Source organism: Cololabis saira, chromosome 24 (genome assembly GCF_033807715.1).
Source record: "Cololabis saira isolate AMF1-May2022 chromosome 24, fColSai1.1, whole genome shotgun sequence".
NCBI classification, from domain to species: domain Eukaryota; kingdom Metazoa; phylum Chordata; class Actinopteri; order Beloniformes; family Belonidae; genus Cololabis; species Cololabis saira.
Window position 1 is genome coordinate 17462362 of NC_084610.1, and position 17429 is coordinate 17479790.

Genomic DNA, 17429 nt, shown 5'->3' on the forward strand with positions numbered 1-17429 from the left:
AACGTCGCCAGATATGACATCTACCGAAAGCGTAAAAACCCCCTACCACTGAAGACACTGCCTCCTACAGAGCGAAACGCGCACCTTCATGGACGACGTGCCCATCTACAGGTGCTGCTTTGGAAAGCAGCAGACCGCCCTGATCCACCAGCTGTGGACATCACAAAGTTTGGATGGGACAAGAAAGAAGGCGAGAAGGAAGGAGAGGAAGTCATCATGGCCGTCCTGGATGCAAGCCCCATTGCTCCTCCTGCCCTGTTGGACATTATCAGCTGTAGCTGCAAAGCTGGGTTAAAGCCATGTACAACAGCAAAGTGCAGCTGCGCAGCTGCAGGCCTGGCCTGTACCAGCTACTGCTTCTGCAAAGGCTATGATGGTAGATGTTGCAACACGTACACACACTCACAGCAAGAAGAGCAAGACAACAAGAATGTAGAGTCTGGAGAAGAAGATGATGACAGAGCAGACGACGAGGATGAGGTTGAGATTGATTATGAGGATATGATTTATAACAGTGCAGAGTAGTAGAAGTGCAAGGCGCTCTTGCTTGATGAAAGTTTTCCAGTTGTAATGCATTGTGTAACTAGTTCACATAGAGTTTTCTGCTTTGATAATTTTGGGTATATTTGTGTTTTAAAACCTGTGTGTAAACTCATGTGTTCTACCTGTTGAACATTTTTTACTTGTATTATAGTCCCTTCTCTATTTTTTGAGGATATTATTCAGCCATAGTCATATTATTAGGGCCTGAGCACTTACAGTGCGAAGGCTCTATTGTATCTGTAGGAATTATTCTTTCTTTATTCTTCTGACGAAATGAGGGCCTTTTTGCCCCTTTGCCCCCCTAAACGTCCCCCAAAAGTCACCAAATTTTGCACGCAAGCTAGGCCTGGGGAAAAATTTGATATTTAATGGTTTGCATTAATGGGCGTGGCAAAATGGCTCAACAGCGCCCCCTAGAAAACTTTGTGCCTCAAGCCCCACAATACGGTTTGACGTACATGCACGAAAATCGGTACACACCTGTATCATGTCGCAACTTAAAGAAAAGTCTCTTGGCGCCATGGCCAAAACCGAACAGGAAGTCGGCCATTTTGAATTAATCGTGTAATTTTGGCGAAATTTATGCCATTCCTTCGGCAGTTAATACGGCCCGAACTGTAACGTGCACCCAGGTTTGTTATACATCAAAATGTGCGTCTCCATCCTGCCACTACACGCATTACTTTTCTCAGTCTGGACATGTTAATCTTGTGGCACATAGTTGGTTTGATGGGTTGCTGTAAAGCTCAGGAGGTAGAGAATGTGTTTGAGATGTTGCAGGACTGAGTTCAATTCTATGCAAAACTATCAGAAAAGTACGCCAGGGAATGCTCTGTCAAATATTAAATGTGAGAACTAGTCAGTTTTTTAAATTTAAATAGGAGTACCTGCTTGTGTTGAGGTTCAGTGCCCTCTTCAACATGTTCTTTAACATGTTGAACATTTTGAAAGCTTGAAACAAAGGACAAAAGATACAAAGTTTTCAGTGCAGTTAAACTTGTGTCCTGGTGTAGCTCATCTTGGAACAAAGAGGCTTTTAATGCAGAGGTTATTGGATCAAACCTTATACCTGAACCGCTTTTAAAATGACGTCCTTCTACTGACGATTGAAAACTGGCCAGGAAGCCTGGGAAAGAGGCAAGAATGTGGGGCCTCATGGTAAAGAGTTGCACATTGTTAAAGAGACTGTGAGTTCAATTCCCGCCAGAGGTCTTCAGCCCGTTGACTTTAAGTAGCACAAATCCACTTTTAGAGTTCAACACACAAACTGAAAAGTTAAATGAGCTATATGAGAGATGTCTTCTGTCTGAGTGTAGTTGGTGGTGTGGAGTGTTTGCTCACGCCTTTAAGGCGCCAATGAAAAGGTGATGCATGCTGGTTCAAACCCTCCTCAGTATCTGGAGGCATCAGACCTTATAATTGGACCACTTTTTAAATGATGTCCTTCAACTGAGGACTGAAAACTGGCCAGGAAGCCTGCAAAGGAGGCAAGTATGTTGTGCACCATGGAAGAGTGCTGCACGTTGTTAAACAGACTGTGAGTTCAATTCCCGCTGGACTTCTTCATCCAGTTCTCTTTAAGTAGAGCTAAATCCACTTATAGAGTGCAACACTCAAAATGAAAAGATAAATGCACTAAGAGAGATGTCTTCCCCCAAGGATACTGGTGGTGTGGAGGGTTTGCTCACGGCTCTAAGGTGCCAATGAAATGGTGGTGCATGCTGGTTCAAACCCGCAGTGTCTGGAGAGGTAGAGGCATCAGACCTTATACCTGGACCACTTTTAAAATGACGTCCTTCTACTGACGATTGAAAACTGGCCAGGAAGCCTGGGAAAGAGGTGAGTACTGTATGTGGCGCATCACGGTAAAGCGCTGCACATTGTTAAACAGACTGTGAGTTCAATTCCCGCCAGAGTTCTTCATCCAGTTGTCTTTAAGTAGATCAAAATCCACTTTTAGAGTTCAACACTCAAAATGAAAAGATAAATGCACTATGAGAGATGTCTCCCACCCAAGGATACTGGTGGTGTGGAGGGTTTGCTCATGGCTATAAGGTGCCAATGAAAGGGTGGTGCATGCTGGTTCAAACCCTCCACATCCTCAGTATCTGAAGGGGTAGGGGGATGAGGTAGGATGAGGACAGCTAGGGGGGTCAGGTAGGATGAGGAGGGCTTGGTGGGGTCAGGTAGGATGAGGAGGGGTCAGGTAGGATGAGGAGGGCTTGGTGGGGTCAGGTAGGATGAGGAGGGGTCAGGTAGGGTGAGGAGGATGAGGAGGGCTAGGGGGGTCAGGTAGGATGAGGACGGCTAGGGGGGTCAGGTAGGATGAGGAGGGCTAGGGGGGTCAGGAAGGATGAGGAGGGCTAGGGGGGTCAGGTAGGATGAGGAGGGCTAGGGGGGTCAGGTAGGATGAGGAGGGCTAGGGGGGTCAGGTAGGATGAGGACGGCTAGGGGGGTGAGGAGGATGAGGAGGGGTCAGGTAGAATGAGGAGGGCTAGGGGGTCAGGTAGGGTGAGGAGGTGTCAGGTAGAATGAGGAGGGCTTGGTTGGGTAGGATGAGGAGGGCAGGGGGACTAGATGAGAAAGGCAAGGGGGATCAGGGTGTAAGAGTTGAGGTAGGGGGACCAGGTAAGAAAGTAATTACCCTTTTCAAAGCTTTGATTTGTAAAAGGCCCTATCACCTGATCCACCATTTCCTCTTACCTGATCCTCTGAGCACTCCTACCTAGCCTGCCTCCCTCCCTTCTTGCCTCATGTGCCCTCTTACACCTCATCCTTCCTGGCACCCCTTGCCCTTCTCCTACCTCAGGGGTAGGCAATTCCGGTCCTCAAGGGCCGGTGTCCTGCATGTTTTAGATGTTTCCCTGCTGACACAGGTACTTTTATCACGGTGTGCTGAAGCAGGGTAACATCTAAGACATGCAGGACACCGGCCCTCGAGGACCGGAATTGCCTACCCCTGTCCTACCTAACCCCCAAGCCCTTCTCAACCTTCCTGACGCCACCAAGCCCTCCTCTTCCTACCTCATACCCCTGGCCGTTCAGCTGTCCTCTTACTCCCTAGCCCTCCTCATAGCACCTAGCCCTCATGCCCTCTCCTCCTACCTGCCCCCCTAACCTTCTCATCCTACCTGACCCCCCCTAACATTCTCATCCTACCTCATCCCCCAGGCACTCCTGCCTTCTCATCCTCCCTGATCCCTCTACCCCTTCAGATACTGAGGATGTGGAGGGTTTGAACCAGCATGCACCACCCTTTCATTGGCACCTTATAGCCATGAGCAAACCCTCTACACCACCAGTATCCTTGGGGGGGAGACATCTCTCATAGTGCATTTATCTTTTCATTTTTAGCGTTGAACTCTAAAAGTGGATTTTGTGCTACTTAAAGTCAACGGGCTGAAGACCTCTGGCGGGAATTGAACTCTCAGTCTCTTTAACAATGTACAGCTCTTTACCACGAGGCCCCACATTCTTGCCTATTTCCCAGGCTTCCTGGCCAGTTTTCAATCGTCAGTAGAAGGACGTAATTTTAAAAGTGGTCCAGTAATAAAGTCTGAAGCCTCTACCTCACCAGATTGTGAGGATGGGGAGGGTTTGAACCAGCATGCACCACCCTTTCATTGGCACCTTAAAGCCCTGAGCAAACCCTCCACACCACCAGTATCCATGGGGAAAGACATCTCTCATAGTGCATTTATCTTTTCATTTTGAGTGTTGAACTCTAAAAGTGGATTTTGATCTACTTAAAGACAACTGGATGAAGAACTCTGGCGGGAATTGAACTCACAGTCTGTTTAACAATGTGCAGCTCTTTACCATGATGCGCCACATACAGTACTCACCTCTTTCACAGGCTTCCTGGCCAGTTTTCAATCCTCAGTAGGACATTATTTTAAAAGTGGCTCAGGTATAGGGTTTGCTCCAATAACCTCTGCATTTGAAACCCTCTTTGTTCCAAGATTGCTGACGCATTTGACTTTTCATTTTGAATGTTGAACTTTAAAATTGACAGGTTTGGTGCTTTTTAAAAACAACAGGATGAAGAACTCTAGAAGGAATTGAACCTTAAGTCTTCTTTAGACCATGCACCTCCATAACATCTTGTGCCATAGAGTCACATGCCGCTAAGGCTTCCTAGTGAGTTTTTAGTCCTCAGTAGAAGGAAATCGCTTTAAAAGTGGTTCCGGGATAAGGTTTGAACACAAGCTCTGCAGTGGAAAGCCTCTTTGCAGCCAGTTGAGCTACTGAAGAGTACTTTGATATGAGGTTTCAAAATAGTCTATCACAGGTACAAGTAGAAATACTTTCGTTACCTTACTTAAGTAGAAATTTTGGTTATCTTTACTTCACTGGAGTAATTTGTTTTCAGACGACTTTTTACTTTTACTCCTTACATTTTCACACAATTATCTGTACTTTTTACTCCTTACATTTTAAAAACAGCCTTGTTACTCTATTTCATTTCGGCCTTTAAAAAAAAACTATCCAGTTAAATTGCTCTATCCGGATAGAGTGAATTTGGTTGTGGTTGTGGCACAGATGTTCTTGTCCAGTTTTGTTCTTACATCCGTTGCCCTCAGATTCCTGCAACTAAACTTGGATGTACATTCCAATAAAGGTTAGGATAAATGATAACACGCCTCTGAAGTTTGACTTTTTGCACCATTACAATACTTATAGGCAACTAGTCATCATATCTCCTGCTCTCTGAAACACATGTTAATGCTCAATAGTACACATATATGGTTCTTTAATATATTTGCATTATACTAACATGCATTCATTTTCAATGGCTTTTGTCCTTAATTACTTTTTCCCCCTTACATTACTTTTATTTTTATACTTTAGGTAGTTTTGAAACCAGTACTTTTATACTTTTACTTGAGTAAAAAACTTGAGTTGATACTTCAACTTCTACAGGAGTATTTTAAACTCTAGTATCTATACTTCTACCTGAGTAATGAAGGTGAATACTTTTGACACCTCTAGTCATCAACAACTTGTCATCGAGGTCTAAACAACTCCATTAATGACAGTTTACAGCCAGTGGAGGCTCAAACTGTTGAACTTGTCTTTGCTGCCGGTAAAACTATGGCCACAAAATAACGTTTATGCATGTGCAATCAAAATCTATGACTCTGTTTCTGGAATTCACGCCTTTTGAAAAAAAAATATGCTTCCATACCTGTGACCCAAATGAGAATACCGTAGATGACCATTTAGTAGCCTGGGCGTTTAATATGCTAAATCCACTTGGACCCCAGGCGTTTATAAGAACCAGGCGGGTATTTGCACCAGGCTACAATTTATTTTTGCAATGAGCAGCACCAAACCATTACTTACAAAGAACATATGAGATCACCGTAGTACCACTGGAACTAAAATTGTACACACTGTACACAACGCAACAACTCACGACGAGCTCCCGATCACGAATCGTGAGGTCGCAAGAAAATCAAGCGTGTTTGAAATCCTGGTCGCTCCTTGTGAAGGAATCGCACAGTTGAAGCAGCTGCGACCCGATTTGACTCATCCTTTCACAGAGAGCATGCACAATCTCTGATGTTACGTCAAAAACTATTATTTGTAGTTTAAGTTTTGCAAATTCACATTACAAATCATGTTTTAATAGCAAAAAAAAAGAGCGCATTTCCACGTACGGTGCGGGTCGCCGCGTACCCTGCGCCGTAGCTCTGCGTTGGTGTAACGTGGAACCATAAATCAGCCTTACGGCGTACCCTGCACCGTAGGCTCTGCGTTGGTGTAACGCGGAACCATAAATCATCCTTACGGCGTACCCTGCACCGTAGGCTCTGCGTTGGTGTAACGCAGAACCATAAATCAGCCTTCAGTTGTGCGCTGTCTGCTCTTCAGAAAACCTCTTTTTTCTCTTCTCATTTTGCTGGGACGCCGGGTTCCTCCGCCGAGACACAACTTTTGCGGTACGCGTTCTTTGTTGTGTCTAAAAATGATTCGCAGTGCACACACCCAATCAGAAACGGTACAGATATTTTGGGATTTTAATATATAAAAAAATAAAATTATAAATAATAAAGAATCCCCATAGCCTTTGATCGGGTGGGCACACACGGAGCTGATCAGAGCAGTATGAACGATACTGTACACAATACAATGCAAATACAGTGTTATTACCAGGTTATTACCGGTAGTCGCCCGGGCGTTTAATTGGACCGGCGTTTATTATGCCAAATGGGCTCGGACCCCGGCGGCTATTAGAGCACAGGCGCGTATTTGCGCGCAGGCGACTATTTGGTCATCTACGGTAAGTATGTATGGATGGATACACGTAAAGTTGGACATAAAGAGTCGTGGGTGGTGTGATCTGACTCGGTATTGAGTCCTTGACCTTCACACTGTTGTTGATGCCATTTTACTGCACAGGTTAGAGCAGTGGTTCTCAACTCCGGTCCTCGGGACCCCCTGCCCTGCATGTCTTAGATGTTTCCCTGCTTCAGCACACTGTGATACAAGGAGCTGTGTCATCAACAGAACTGTCCAGACTTTGATGACAAGCTGGTGACGACTGTTAATTAGAATCAGGTGTGTTGATGCAGGGATTTGTTGTTTATGAACACAATTCTCCTTCTCCTCTTGAGGTCTCCCTGGACTTTATATTGGTAGCTCCAGTCAAACAGCTCCTTAAATGCCAAGTCGATACCTGATATCAACCTCTTCATCTGCTTTGTCTTCAAGTAACGAGGGAATGGATCGCACTTGGCTCATTAACTTGTCAGTCAATTCTAACATTTTCAGCCCATGGAAATGGAGGTTGTTTGCTTGAAATGCTTGTAATTCCTGAACGGTAAATGCCATGTTTTTGTAAAACCTCTTATATTTGATAGTTTTATTCAAATCCATCCTAGTGGTGTCTAAAGACAAAATCATAATCAACTGTCCAGATTTGTTTCCTCACTGTCTAATGACTCACTGTGTTTTTTGTTCGTCCATCACCAATTAACCTAATATGCATGTTTTTGGACATTTTTATTTTCCAATGATAAGAGAACCTTTAGGAATGAACGTACTTTCTCTCCGTTTTCCAAACATCTAAAGGGGCTTTAAAGTGTTGTCATTAATGTCTGGAATGTTTTAACCACTTTCTTATCAAGTGGCTCATTTCATAACAGAGACGGATACAATCCACTACTCATCCTCTGTTTTGGGACTTCGATCACCTCGGTATGACAAAGTCCGATCCTGTGCTCAGTGAGTAAAAAACTAAAACACGCATCATTACCCACACCTGCATCATCACAAAGATGTGCACTACTATCAGACTGACAAGACATGTTTCTTTGGTTGACTCCATGTGGAAGCGCAAACAGCTGGAAACACAAACATCTCCTTGATCATTTTCTTAAATGGTGTGAGAGGGCAAACCTTGTCCTCAACACACGACAAAGGAAATGACCACTGATTTCAGGAAGCAAAATCCATTTCAGCCCACTTTTATCAACGGAGAGGTGATCCACTCTGTTACCGAATACAAGCACCTTGGGGTTGTGCTTGATCACAAACTTAAATGGGACAATTGGTCTGATTGCCTGTGCACTAAGGCCCAACAAAGACTGTACTTTTTAAAGAAACTGTTGTCTTTTAATGTTAATGGCAAAATGGTCCACATGTTTTATTGTGCTTTTATTGAAAGTGTTTTAACTTTCTGCATCATCTGCTGGTTTGGGAATGCCTCTGAGGCACAAAAGAGGTGTGTTAGGAGGACAGTAACAACAACCACCCTACCCAGCCTGGAAAGAATATACAGAGATGGGTAGGAAACAAGGCAAAGGCCATTGTGGCTGAAGAGAGGCTCCCACTTACCTCCAGTTTTAAACTGTTGCCATCAGCTCGGCGTTATTGCCCCCCCTTGTTCACTAAAATTACATATTGCTAGGAAATAGCAGCCCAGCTGGCTGGGCAACACCATGTACAAGTGGATGCCCCGTGTCTGTTACTGTTCTGTGTCCCTGTTTTTATGCTAGGTTTGTCAAATTGCCATGTGTGTCTTTTGCTGCAAACAAATGTCCCCACAGGGACAATAAACACATATCTATCTATCTGTTTCAGAAGATATTAACTGAAAACATCACAGACAGCTGATTGAAAGTGCAACATTAGAGTGACCATCTGATTGTGTGATAAAAATATCCACTTTTTTTAAAGTTTTCTCCTCATTTCCAATCCGGGACGTCCGCACCCTCCGCCTCGGTGTCGACATTCCTGCAAGTCTCACATGAAAAGATATTCAAACATGTTGATAGAAGAAGACAGGGAGCTCTGGTCACTCCGGCAGCCCTGACACGTGTGTCTGGGAAAACACTCAGGACTAAGGTCATGACAAACATCCAAACCCATTGTGTATCAGTGATGGGAGTTAATCTTTGGAACAACTGCAAAGATGAAATGAAATCATGCAAATCACCAACTAAGTTTAAACAAATCTTTAAAATCGATACTCATATACTACATATGCGTACACATACATAAATATACACATACAAACCCAGTGTTTTTTTTTTTTTTTGGGGGGGGGGGTGACGACATCCACTGCCATCCACACGGAAACACACGTCAGGCACTGGAAATCTGCAACAAAAAACCACAAACAAAACACGAAACCGGCACGGAGCCAACCAAAACAACAACAGCAATCGACCTAAATCTTGAGATTTGATCGCAGTCTGAGCTAAGCTACCGCTACCGCGGGCGGGGCCCCCACGGCGCGGGAAGAAGCAGCCAGGGATTCCGCGGCGGCGGACCGCGACCCAGGCAATCCCCGGCCACCCGGTCCGGGCCGGACACGCGGCCAGGAGGCCCTCACCCTTCAGGCCAACGACCCCCACCCGGCAGGGGGCCAGCCTGCCCGGAGAGACAGAGCCGCCCCGATAAAATCGATACTCTTAATGGATACAAAATGGAAATGAACTGACAGCCAATGACCAAAGTGCCTTGCTCAGCTGAACCACCTTTTTCTTTCTCTTTTATGCTTTTATTTTTGAGTTCTGTGAAATGAAGAAATTGTGAAAACAGAACATTAGAAGGGGTAGGACTAGAAAGGTTTTTTGAAACTTCATCCTACACCCTTTCAAACAGGAAATATTTATCTACATATAGATTTGTCTCTTTAATTTGCTTTGTTTTGCTTATGTTTTTTTTTTGGTATATACATTTTATGTATTCTGATTATTTTTTGTTTTTGTTTCAACCTGTTTGAATAAATAAATAAAATCAAATAAAAAAAAAAGGTGCTTATAAAGATGACTTCAAACTTAAGATTTAAAGACTGCAGGTTCTGCAGGTTCTGCAGTCTTCCCTGATCCTGCATCCAGCTCAGAAACAATCCAGTTCAACTTTATTTAGAGGTTGCCAAAGAAAAACAAAAAAAATCCTCTCCGGAAACAGAGACAACAAGAATTCCCTCGAAGCAAGCGTTCGATGACAATGAAGGGAATTAAATTATTTCCAAACTATGTCATTCAAAGCTAATTAATCACGTTACAACTGTGAGGTATTGCACAAGCTTTGCATTACCTTTGACTTGCTTCCAGCGTATAATTACATTAGTATGAATAGACAATATAAAATGCTAAAATTAACTTTATTGTGTTTAATATCTGTAATATTTCGTGATGTTCCTTGTGGTGAATACGAGATGGTTCAGCGTGACCTGAGTCGCAGCTAATCATGAGATTTATCAAAAGGGAATGTCTTAAGGTAATCGTAAAGTGATATAAAGGAATTTTAGAAACCTTTAGTGCACAACCCCCCCCCTAAGGCTTGGTTTTATGAGACTATCCCTGATTTACTTGTTCAGTCTCTGGCTCGGTCCTGCTCCCATCTTCTCTTCCATCATTAGTCTCTGAATCTCTTGGATCTCTTGGTTTTCGCTGCCATGACGTCACCTGTATCTATATGGAGCCAAATCAAGGCCAAAAGTTTTGCTAATTTGAAAATAAAATTTGAACCTGAAAATTCTTTTTTACAGTTTCAATTTTATTTTTTTCAGTTTCAAATCTTTTTATTTCAGTTTCAAATCTTTTTTTCAGTTTCTTTTTTTTCAGTTTCAAATTTTTTTTTCAGGTTCAGACTTTTGGCCCCGATCTGGCGTGGGGGGCGTGGCATCAACTGAGAGGTTTAAAAAGTTTAAAAAGCTGTTTTAGACCGTACTTGGCACCAATCGCAGTATAAAAGCAATAAACTATGCCAGACTGTACAGTTCAACAGCCACACTTTAAAGTTTGACATTTCCCACTTCTACATACTACCAAGTACGGTCTAAAACAGCTTTTTAAACAGAAATGTGTCACTAATATCAGTTTTTTCCACTGCCAATCACGTGAATATGGTGTATATACAGTGTTGAATCATACTTCTACTGATAACTTCTGCAACCTACGTTTCCTGAAGGCAACATGACTGAGGAACGTCCCCCGCCTGCTCTGTTCTGCTGTCACTCATGATGCCACGCCCCCCACGCCAGATCCGGGCCAAAAGTCTGAACCGGAAAAAAAAATTTGAAACTGAAAAAAAAAAGTGAAACTGAAAAAAAAAGATTTGAAACTGAAAAAAAGATTTGAAACTGAAATAAAAAGATTTGAAACTGAAAAAAAGATCTGATACTGAAAAAAATAAAATTGAAACTGTAAAAAATAATTTTTAGGTTCAAATTTTATTTTCAAATTAGCAAAAGTTTTGGCCTTGATTTGGCTCCATATATCTCTGGAGCTAATTTCATCCTCGTTAGTGTAACAAACCGATGAAAAGCATGATTTTTTATTGTTTGGATTCCTGTATTATTTTGCCGGGTCCTCTGTTGTAATAATCTCCACCTGTCTGCTCGCCCCCCCGACTGTTTGTCAGTGTCTGTTTATCACCTCCTTTCTCCTCCCTCCCCTGCTGATTTATCAACCATTTACCCTCCTACTTATGTGGTTTTTGTCACATCACTGCTTTTACTTAATTACTTTTCTTTCTTTTCGGTGGTTAAGTTATTCCTGTTTTTTATTTTATTATTTATTTAGCTCTAATGACATTTAACCAGGCGTGTGTCAGTGACCTCCTGCATCTGGAGGCTATTCCCTGCGATGTTCGGCACATGGGAGCCGCTTCCTAAAAGTAATGAAATGTTAAGGTTAAGGTGTGTGAGCTGGAGCTGTGATGTCATTCACTTGAACCATTCTGAAGCTGGACTAAACTGTTTAGTCTTAATGAAGTCAGGCTTCACTTTCAATGTCTTTACAAGGAAATTAAAGTCTCAATTTAAGACGATTCATTAAGGATTCCTCGCGGCTCAACGAAAACTCAATGGAGGCATTTTATTTGGATATAAAAATCCACTCACAAGATGTTCCTCTTGTTAAGACGTGACGATGGAAGAATCTTTTTTTTCCCACTGCCGGTTACGCAGATGCTACTTTTGCACATCCCCCCACATCATCTGTGCAGAGCGTGAGGATGTTTCCAGAGCCAGGAGGGTTAAGGGTGAACAACAGTCACCATGAGATGCTTTTACTTCTGGAGTTCATTTTCCCCCTAAAAGTGTAATCAAGCATCATGCATCACTACTACATCGTGTGTATTAAATAGGGTTGCCACCCGTCCCGTAAAATACAGAATTGTCCTTTATTTGAGAAAAAAATGTTGCGTCCCGTATTGAACGATTGTACCGTATTTTCATTAACTTTTACACCATATTCTAGTTGAATTATTGAAATAAATTAACCTTTACACCATATTCTAGTTGAATTATTGATATTAGTTAACTTTTACACCATATTCTAGTTGAATTATTGAAATAAATTAACTTTTACACCATATTCTAGTTGAATTATTGAAATAAGTTAACCTTTACACCATATTCTAGTTGAATTATTGAAATAAATTAACTTTTACACCATATTCTAGTTGAATTATTGAAATAAATTAACTTTTACACCATATTCTAGTTGAATTATTGAAATAAATTAACTTTTACACCATATTCTAGTTGAATTATTGAAATAAATTAACTTTTACACCATATTCTAGTTGAATTATTGAAATAAATTAACTTTTACACCATATTCTTCACCTGTAGCTTTATTCTACATCTTGGCTGATGTGGACATACAGTATCATAAGAGGCTATTTCAGTTGCTAGTATGGTTGGCTGTCTGGACAGTCATGCAAGTTCAATGCTATTAAAGCACTTTAAATCAAAGGGTTTTGTTTTTTCATAGAAAATAAATACATTTCTATGCATTTTAGAAGTTTTGGGGATGTCCTTTTTTTTGGCGCCTGCGCTGCTGAAATCGGGGCGTCCCTTATTTCTATTTCTGAAAGGTGGCAACCCTAGTATTAAAGTAGCAGAATATATTTGTTTTACCTTGTTTTTTCTACAATAAATACAATATAAAGTCTTATGAAAGCATTTTATTTAATCTCAAGTAATGGAAAAGAAGATTGCGCTCAAAAACGTCAGATTTGTTCTCAGCATCCTCGTAATCTGCTTTTACAGTGAATCTGCTCTCCTTCATCTTCAAGTAATAGAAAATATAACTGTCTGCAGCTTTCTCACAGAACTGCCTGGGACAAAGACCGCACATTGCACATTAACAGAAGTTAACATTCACTTGGGAGCGCAAGCAGCTGTGTTCTCGTCATCCTGATCAGGTTCATTGAGATGAGCTTCCTTGTTTCTTGCACAGTAGAAAGAGCTGTGATCTGTTGTTAGAAAATATGTCAGATTTTGGAGAAGAGCACTACAGAGTCCTCACAATGACAGTAACCGCTGCGGCGCCTGACAGCGTATCCAACATGAACACCTTGCTCAGAGAGAACAACAATGGGAAATACATGAAGAACATTCTTAATTAGAGCCTGTGATCAGCCCAGCAGGGTTCAGAGAAGCGCGTTGGCATTTATGTAATCTGCAGTTTGGTATTTTGGGACAGTCTGTGCCTTGTATAAATGAGGGGTTTAGCACAGACGTCTATGCTTTCTGTCTTGTAATTTCATGGAGAAATCAAGGTGCTGCTGGTACAGACAAGCAACCACCTGAGGGTTCTGCACATTTTTAGAAAACACATTTCTATTTTTGTGCCTCATTTGTGAGCATCAGTGCATTAGCGCCAAAACACCTTGAATTTACAGAGGACAAGATAATACTGAACAGTTTGCTTTGGCCTCACACTGCTAAGGTCTGTCCTTGAGCTTTGTGCTCTTCACTATTTGGCCATGGAGACTTGATTCCTCTCCAACTCCCCAGCAGGTACAAGTGCCAAGAGTTTTGCTAACATTTAAGATGTTTTTTGCTGGTCATGTCATTCCAGATGCGGTGCATCTCCTCCGGGGAGATCTGGTGCACCGTGACCACCCTGCGGTAGCGGCAGAGGCTGTAGGCCATCTTCCAGTGGTTGAAGCCGCTGTTCTGAAAGGGGTGTATGCCTAGCTTCCGCAGGCATACGCCAACGTACACGTCCTCCAGGTGGAGCAGCCTGGTGTGCAAAGAGATTGTGTATATGAGCTCAGCCACGTCCGCTGAGAAGATGTAGCCGGTGCCGGAGCAGAAGGGCGGGTACTTGCTGTCCGGGTACAGATCCCTGGGCATGTACCACTTGCTGCGCATGTCTCTGATTGGCCCGCCGTTGATGACGTAGCCGGTGAAGTACCTCCTCCTGGGCTTGGTGGTGGGCTTCAGCAGGTTGTAGATGAGGTTCTCCATGTTGACGAAGATATCGCTGTCCGTCTTGAGAACGTACTGAGCCTTGGGGCAGAAGGTAGCTACCCAGCGCATTCCCATCAGAGTTTTAAGTGTCAGGTTGTGGTACGAGTCGATAAAATCCTCCACTACAACATCATGAAAGATCTGACTCTCCTGCTCCACCATCTGGTTGAGGACCCCATCTGTGCTGCGGCCCAGCAGGAACAGCGTAACCACGCGGACGTCCGGGAATGTGGTCTCGTCCCCCCATGTTTCTCTGATGGCTTGACGGGCGTCGAATTCCTTGTGAGTGGTGCTGATGAGGATGACGAGGAAGGGGGGCTCTGCCTCACACTTCTTAGCCTCGTTGATGAGGTAGCCAAAATCATGTGGGTTGAGCAGGCGTGTGCGGATGTTGTCGAATGTGGAGTTCTTGTTGACTTTGGGTGCCTTGCGTAATGGCATCGTCATCTGGCCTACGTAGGAAGTGGATGGGCGGGACACACTCAGGTACCACAGAGCGCTGGCCCAGCATACGACTGTCAGCAAGTATAAACACGAGACCTTAGAAGGCATCGCTGTTCACTTGGCGGGCATTACCAGTTGAAGCAGTGCTGGAAATGTTGAGACCCCCCTTCCATGGGCTGTGTTGGCTCTGGCGGCGCAGCTTGAGGCTGCCCCTGCAACGCCACCGGGATTAATTTTAGACAATGGCCTTCTTCTCTGCTTAGTGCTGGTGTTGTGATTGAAAAGGAGCACCGCAGAGATTTATTATCTTGCCCATAGCCTTACTGAGGCCCATCGCAGCTCACAGGAAGGCCTGCAATTCCCTGCAGCAGCATCTGAAAAAGATAAGAAAAAAACCAAACAAATCAAAACCACACAAGGAAAACAACCCAGGAAGGTAAGCATGTTGACTGAAGGTGCAGCACAACTCATCATTTTGAAGAAGCACATGAAGTAGCAAAGCCTGTGACACATTGAATGATATATTTGATTCTCTGTTTCATTACAGCTAATTATACCAGTGGAGCAGCTGTGCATGTTCTCTGAATCAGCCCATCACTGGCTGCACCTGGATATTAACATATCTAAATATTTGCTTGTTTAGGTGGATATCTGGTTTGTGTTTTTGGTGCTTGGATAATTTTTTTTTCTATTGTAGACTGAACACATCTTAGGAACCGTTTACACGTAGCAAAAACAGTGGTGTTTTCATGCATGCATTATTTGGCCGTTCGTTTACACAAAAACCAAGCTCAAAGTCACCAAAAACGATATTTCCTGAAAACTCCGGCCAAAGTGGAGATTTCCAAAAACTCCGTCTTCACGTTTGCTTGTAAACAGAGGGAAACGGACATTTAGTCTTCAGAACGTCACATTATGCGACAGAAATGTCACCAGTGTCATGTGCTCGACCAGTGTTTACAATTTGTTTGGCCACTGTAGTTACTTAGTTACTTAACAACATATTCATGTGGGTTCGTGTAAATAATTGTATTTTTCAAAATGTAGAGGGGGAAATATTAGTTTTTGTAAATACTATGGCTATGTGTAAACGTGGCCTTACTCTCCATGACTAAAAACTGTTCATGGATAAATTTGAGTGTTCTAAAGGTCAGAAGGAGCTATGAAGCTGAAGGTGTATCAGAACCATTTCAAATACATTATTTGTTTGAAACATCGAGGAGTAGACACTCTTCGATGTATTAGGGCCAGGCAGGAGAAAAATAAAAATAATATTTTAGAGGAGGAAGATTTTTTTTTCATTCTGCACTTTGAGAAAAAGTCGAAATGTTGAGAAAAAAGTCAAAATGTCAAGAATAATGTTGAAGTACAATTTCAAGAATAAAGTCGAATTGGCTTTACGATATTGATTTGAAACACATATCACACATCTGCAGTTGCATAACCTCAGAAACGTACCCTTAACGTTACACTCCAAGGATGTCAGTTAGTTAGTTAGTTAGTTACGGCTGCTGCTGCATAGCTGTCAGTCGCTCTCCTAACTGGATTTGATGGGCCAGAGAAGACATTTCCACTTTATCCAAAAAAAAAGAAATAATCCAAAAAAAGAAAAAAAAAAGAAGAAAATAATCCATTGATTTAAATTTTGATACAAGGCAAGTAAAAACTATGCCTTTTCCATTGATGTGAAGGAGAGCGACAGCTATTTTGTCCAACCAGATATTCTGCCCCTACGGAAGAGTATTAGGGTCAGGCAAGAGAAAAATAAAAATAATATTTTAGAGGAGGAAGATTTTTTTTACCATTATGCACTTCGAGAAAAAAGTCGAAATGACAAGATTAATGTTGAAATACAATTTCGAGAAAAAAGGTGAAATGTATTTCAACTTATTCTCGAAATTTCAACTTTATTCACAAAATTTCGACTTTTTTCTTGAAATTGTATTTCAACATTATTCTCGACATTTCGACTTTTTTCTCAAAGTGCACAATGAAAAAAAATCTTCCCCTCTCAAATACATTTTCTCCTGCCTGGCCCTAATACTCTTCCGTATCAGATGGATGGATCATCATCAGCTCATCATCAAGGTCTGCACACATTTGTTAATGACACATTCATTTGACTCGGCTGTGTTGAAGCAGGGAAACATTTAAAACATTCAGGACAACGGCCGCCAAGGACTGGAATTGAACCACCCCGGTATAGTGGATGGAGTTAATTGCCCTTTTATCAGAAGGTTGCTGGGTCGATCCAAGTTCTGCCATGTGAAAAAGTGTTTCTAGATGAGATATTGAGCCTGGACAAATGGGGAGGGTTTGAGTCAGAAAGGGCGTCTGACATAAAACCTATGTCAAATCAATATGCAGAACTCAATGATCTGCTGTGGCTGCCCTTGTAAAGGGAAGAGCTGAAATAAGTTACTTAGCTCTACACCAGTGTTGTGCTCGCCCATGTGCCCATGTGAACTTATAAAATGTATGAACACTTTGTGAATGTGTATATTCAACTTTGAAACGGCTCAGCTGAAAATCGGCTGTAACGTGCCTCCAAAAATGGCCGACCTGAACTACAACCCCCAGCATGCCTTGCGTGGGGGGGGTGGCGCCTACAAGCGGCGCGCATCCAATCGCAATGAGGCACCGATGACGTCACCGCAGCGCGCGTAGGATCAAAACGCCGCGCTGCGCGTTCATCTTTCTCTTTTTCCTTCATCAA

General features: G+C 42.7%; 1 protein-coding gene across 2 annotated transcripts in view; it reads right to left on the bottom strand.

Moving 5' to 3' along the window:
- Positions 1–12989: 12989 nt before the first annotated feature.
- The window catches only part of LOC133425354 (beta-1,3-galactosyltransferase 1-like), a 279193-nt gene continuing 274753 nt past the window's right edge, over positions 12990–17429 (bottom strand). For both annotated transcript variants that reach the window (XM_061716172.1, XM_061716173.1), the window contains exon 4: positions 12990–15087. In XM_061716172.1, the coding sequence (XP_061572156.1) occupies positions 13835–14821 (987 nt within the window). In that variant the 5' untranslated portion in view covers positions 14822–15087 and the 3' untranslated portion in view covers positions 12990–13834. The remainder of the gene's footprint in view (positions 15088–17429) is intronic.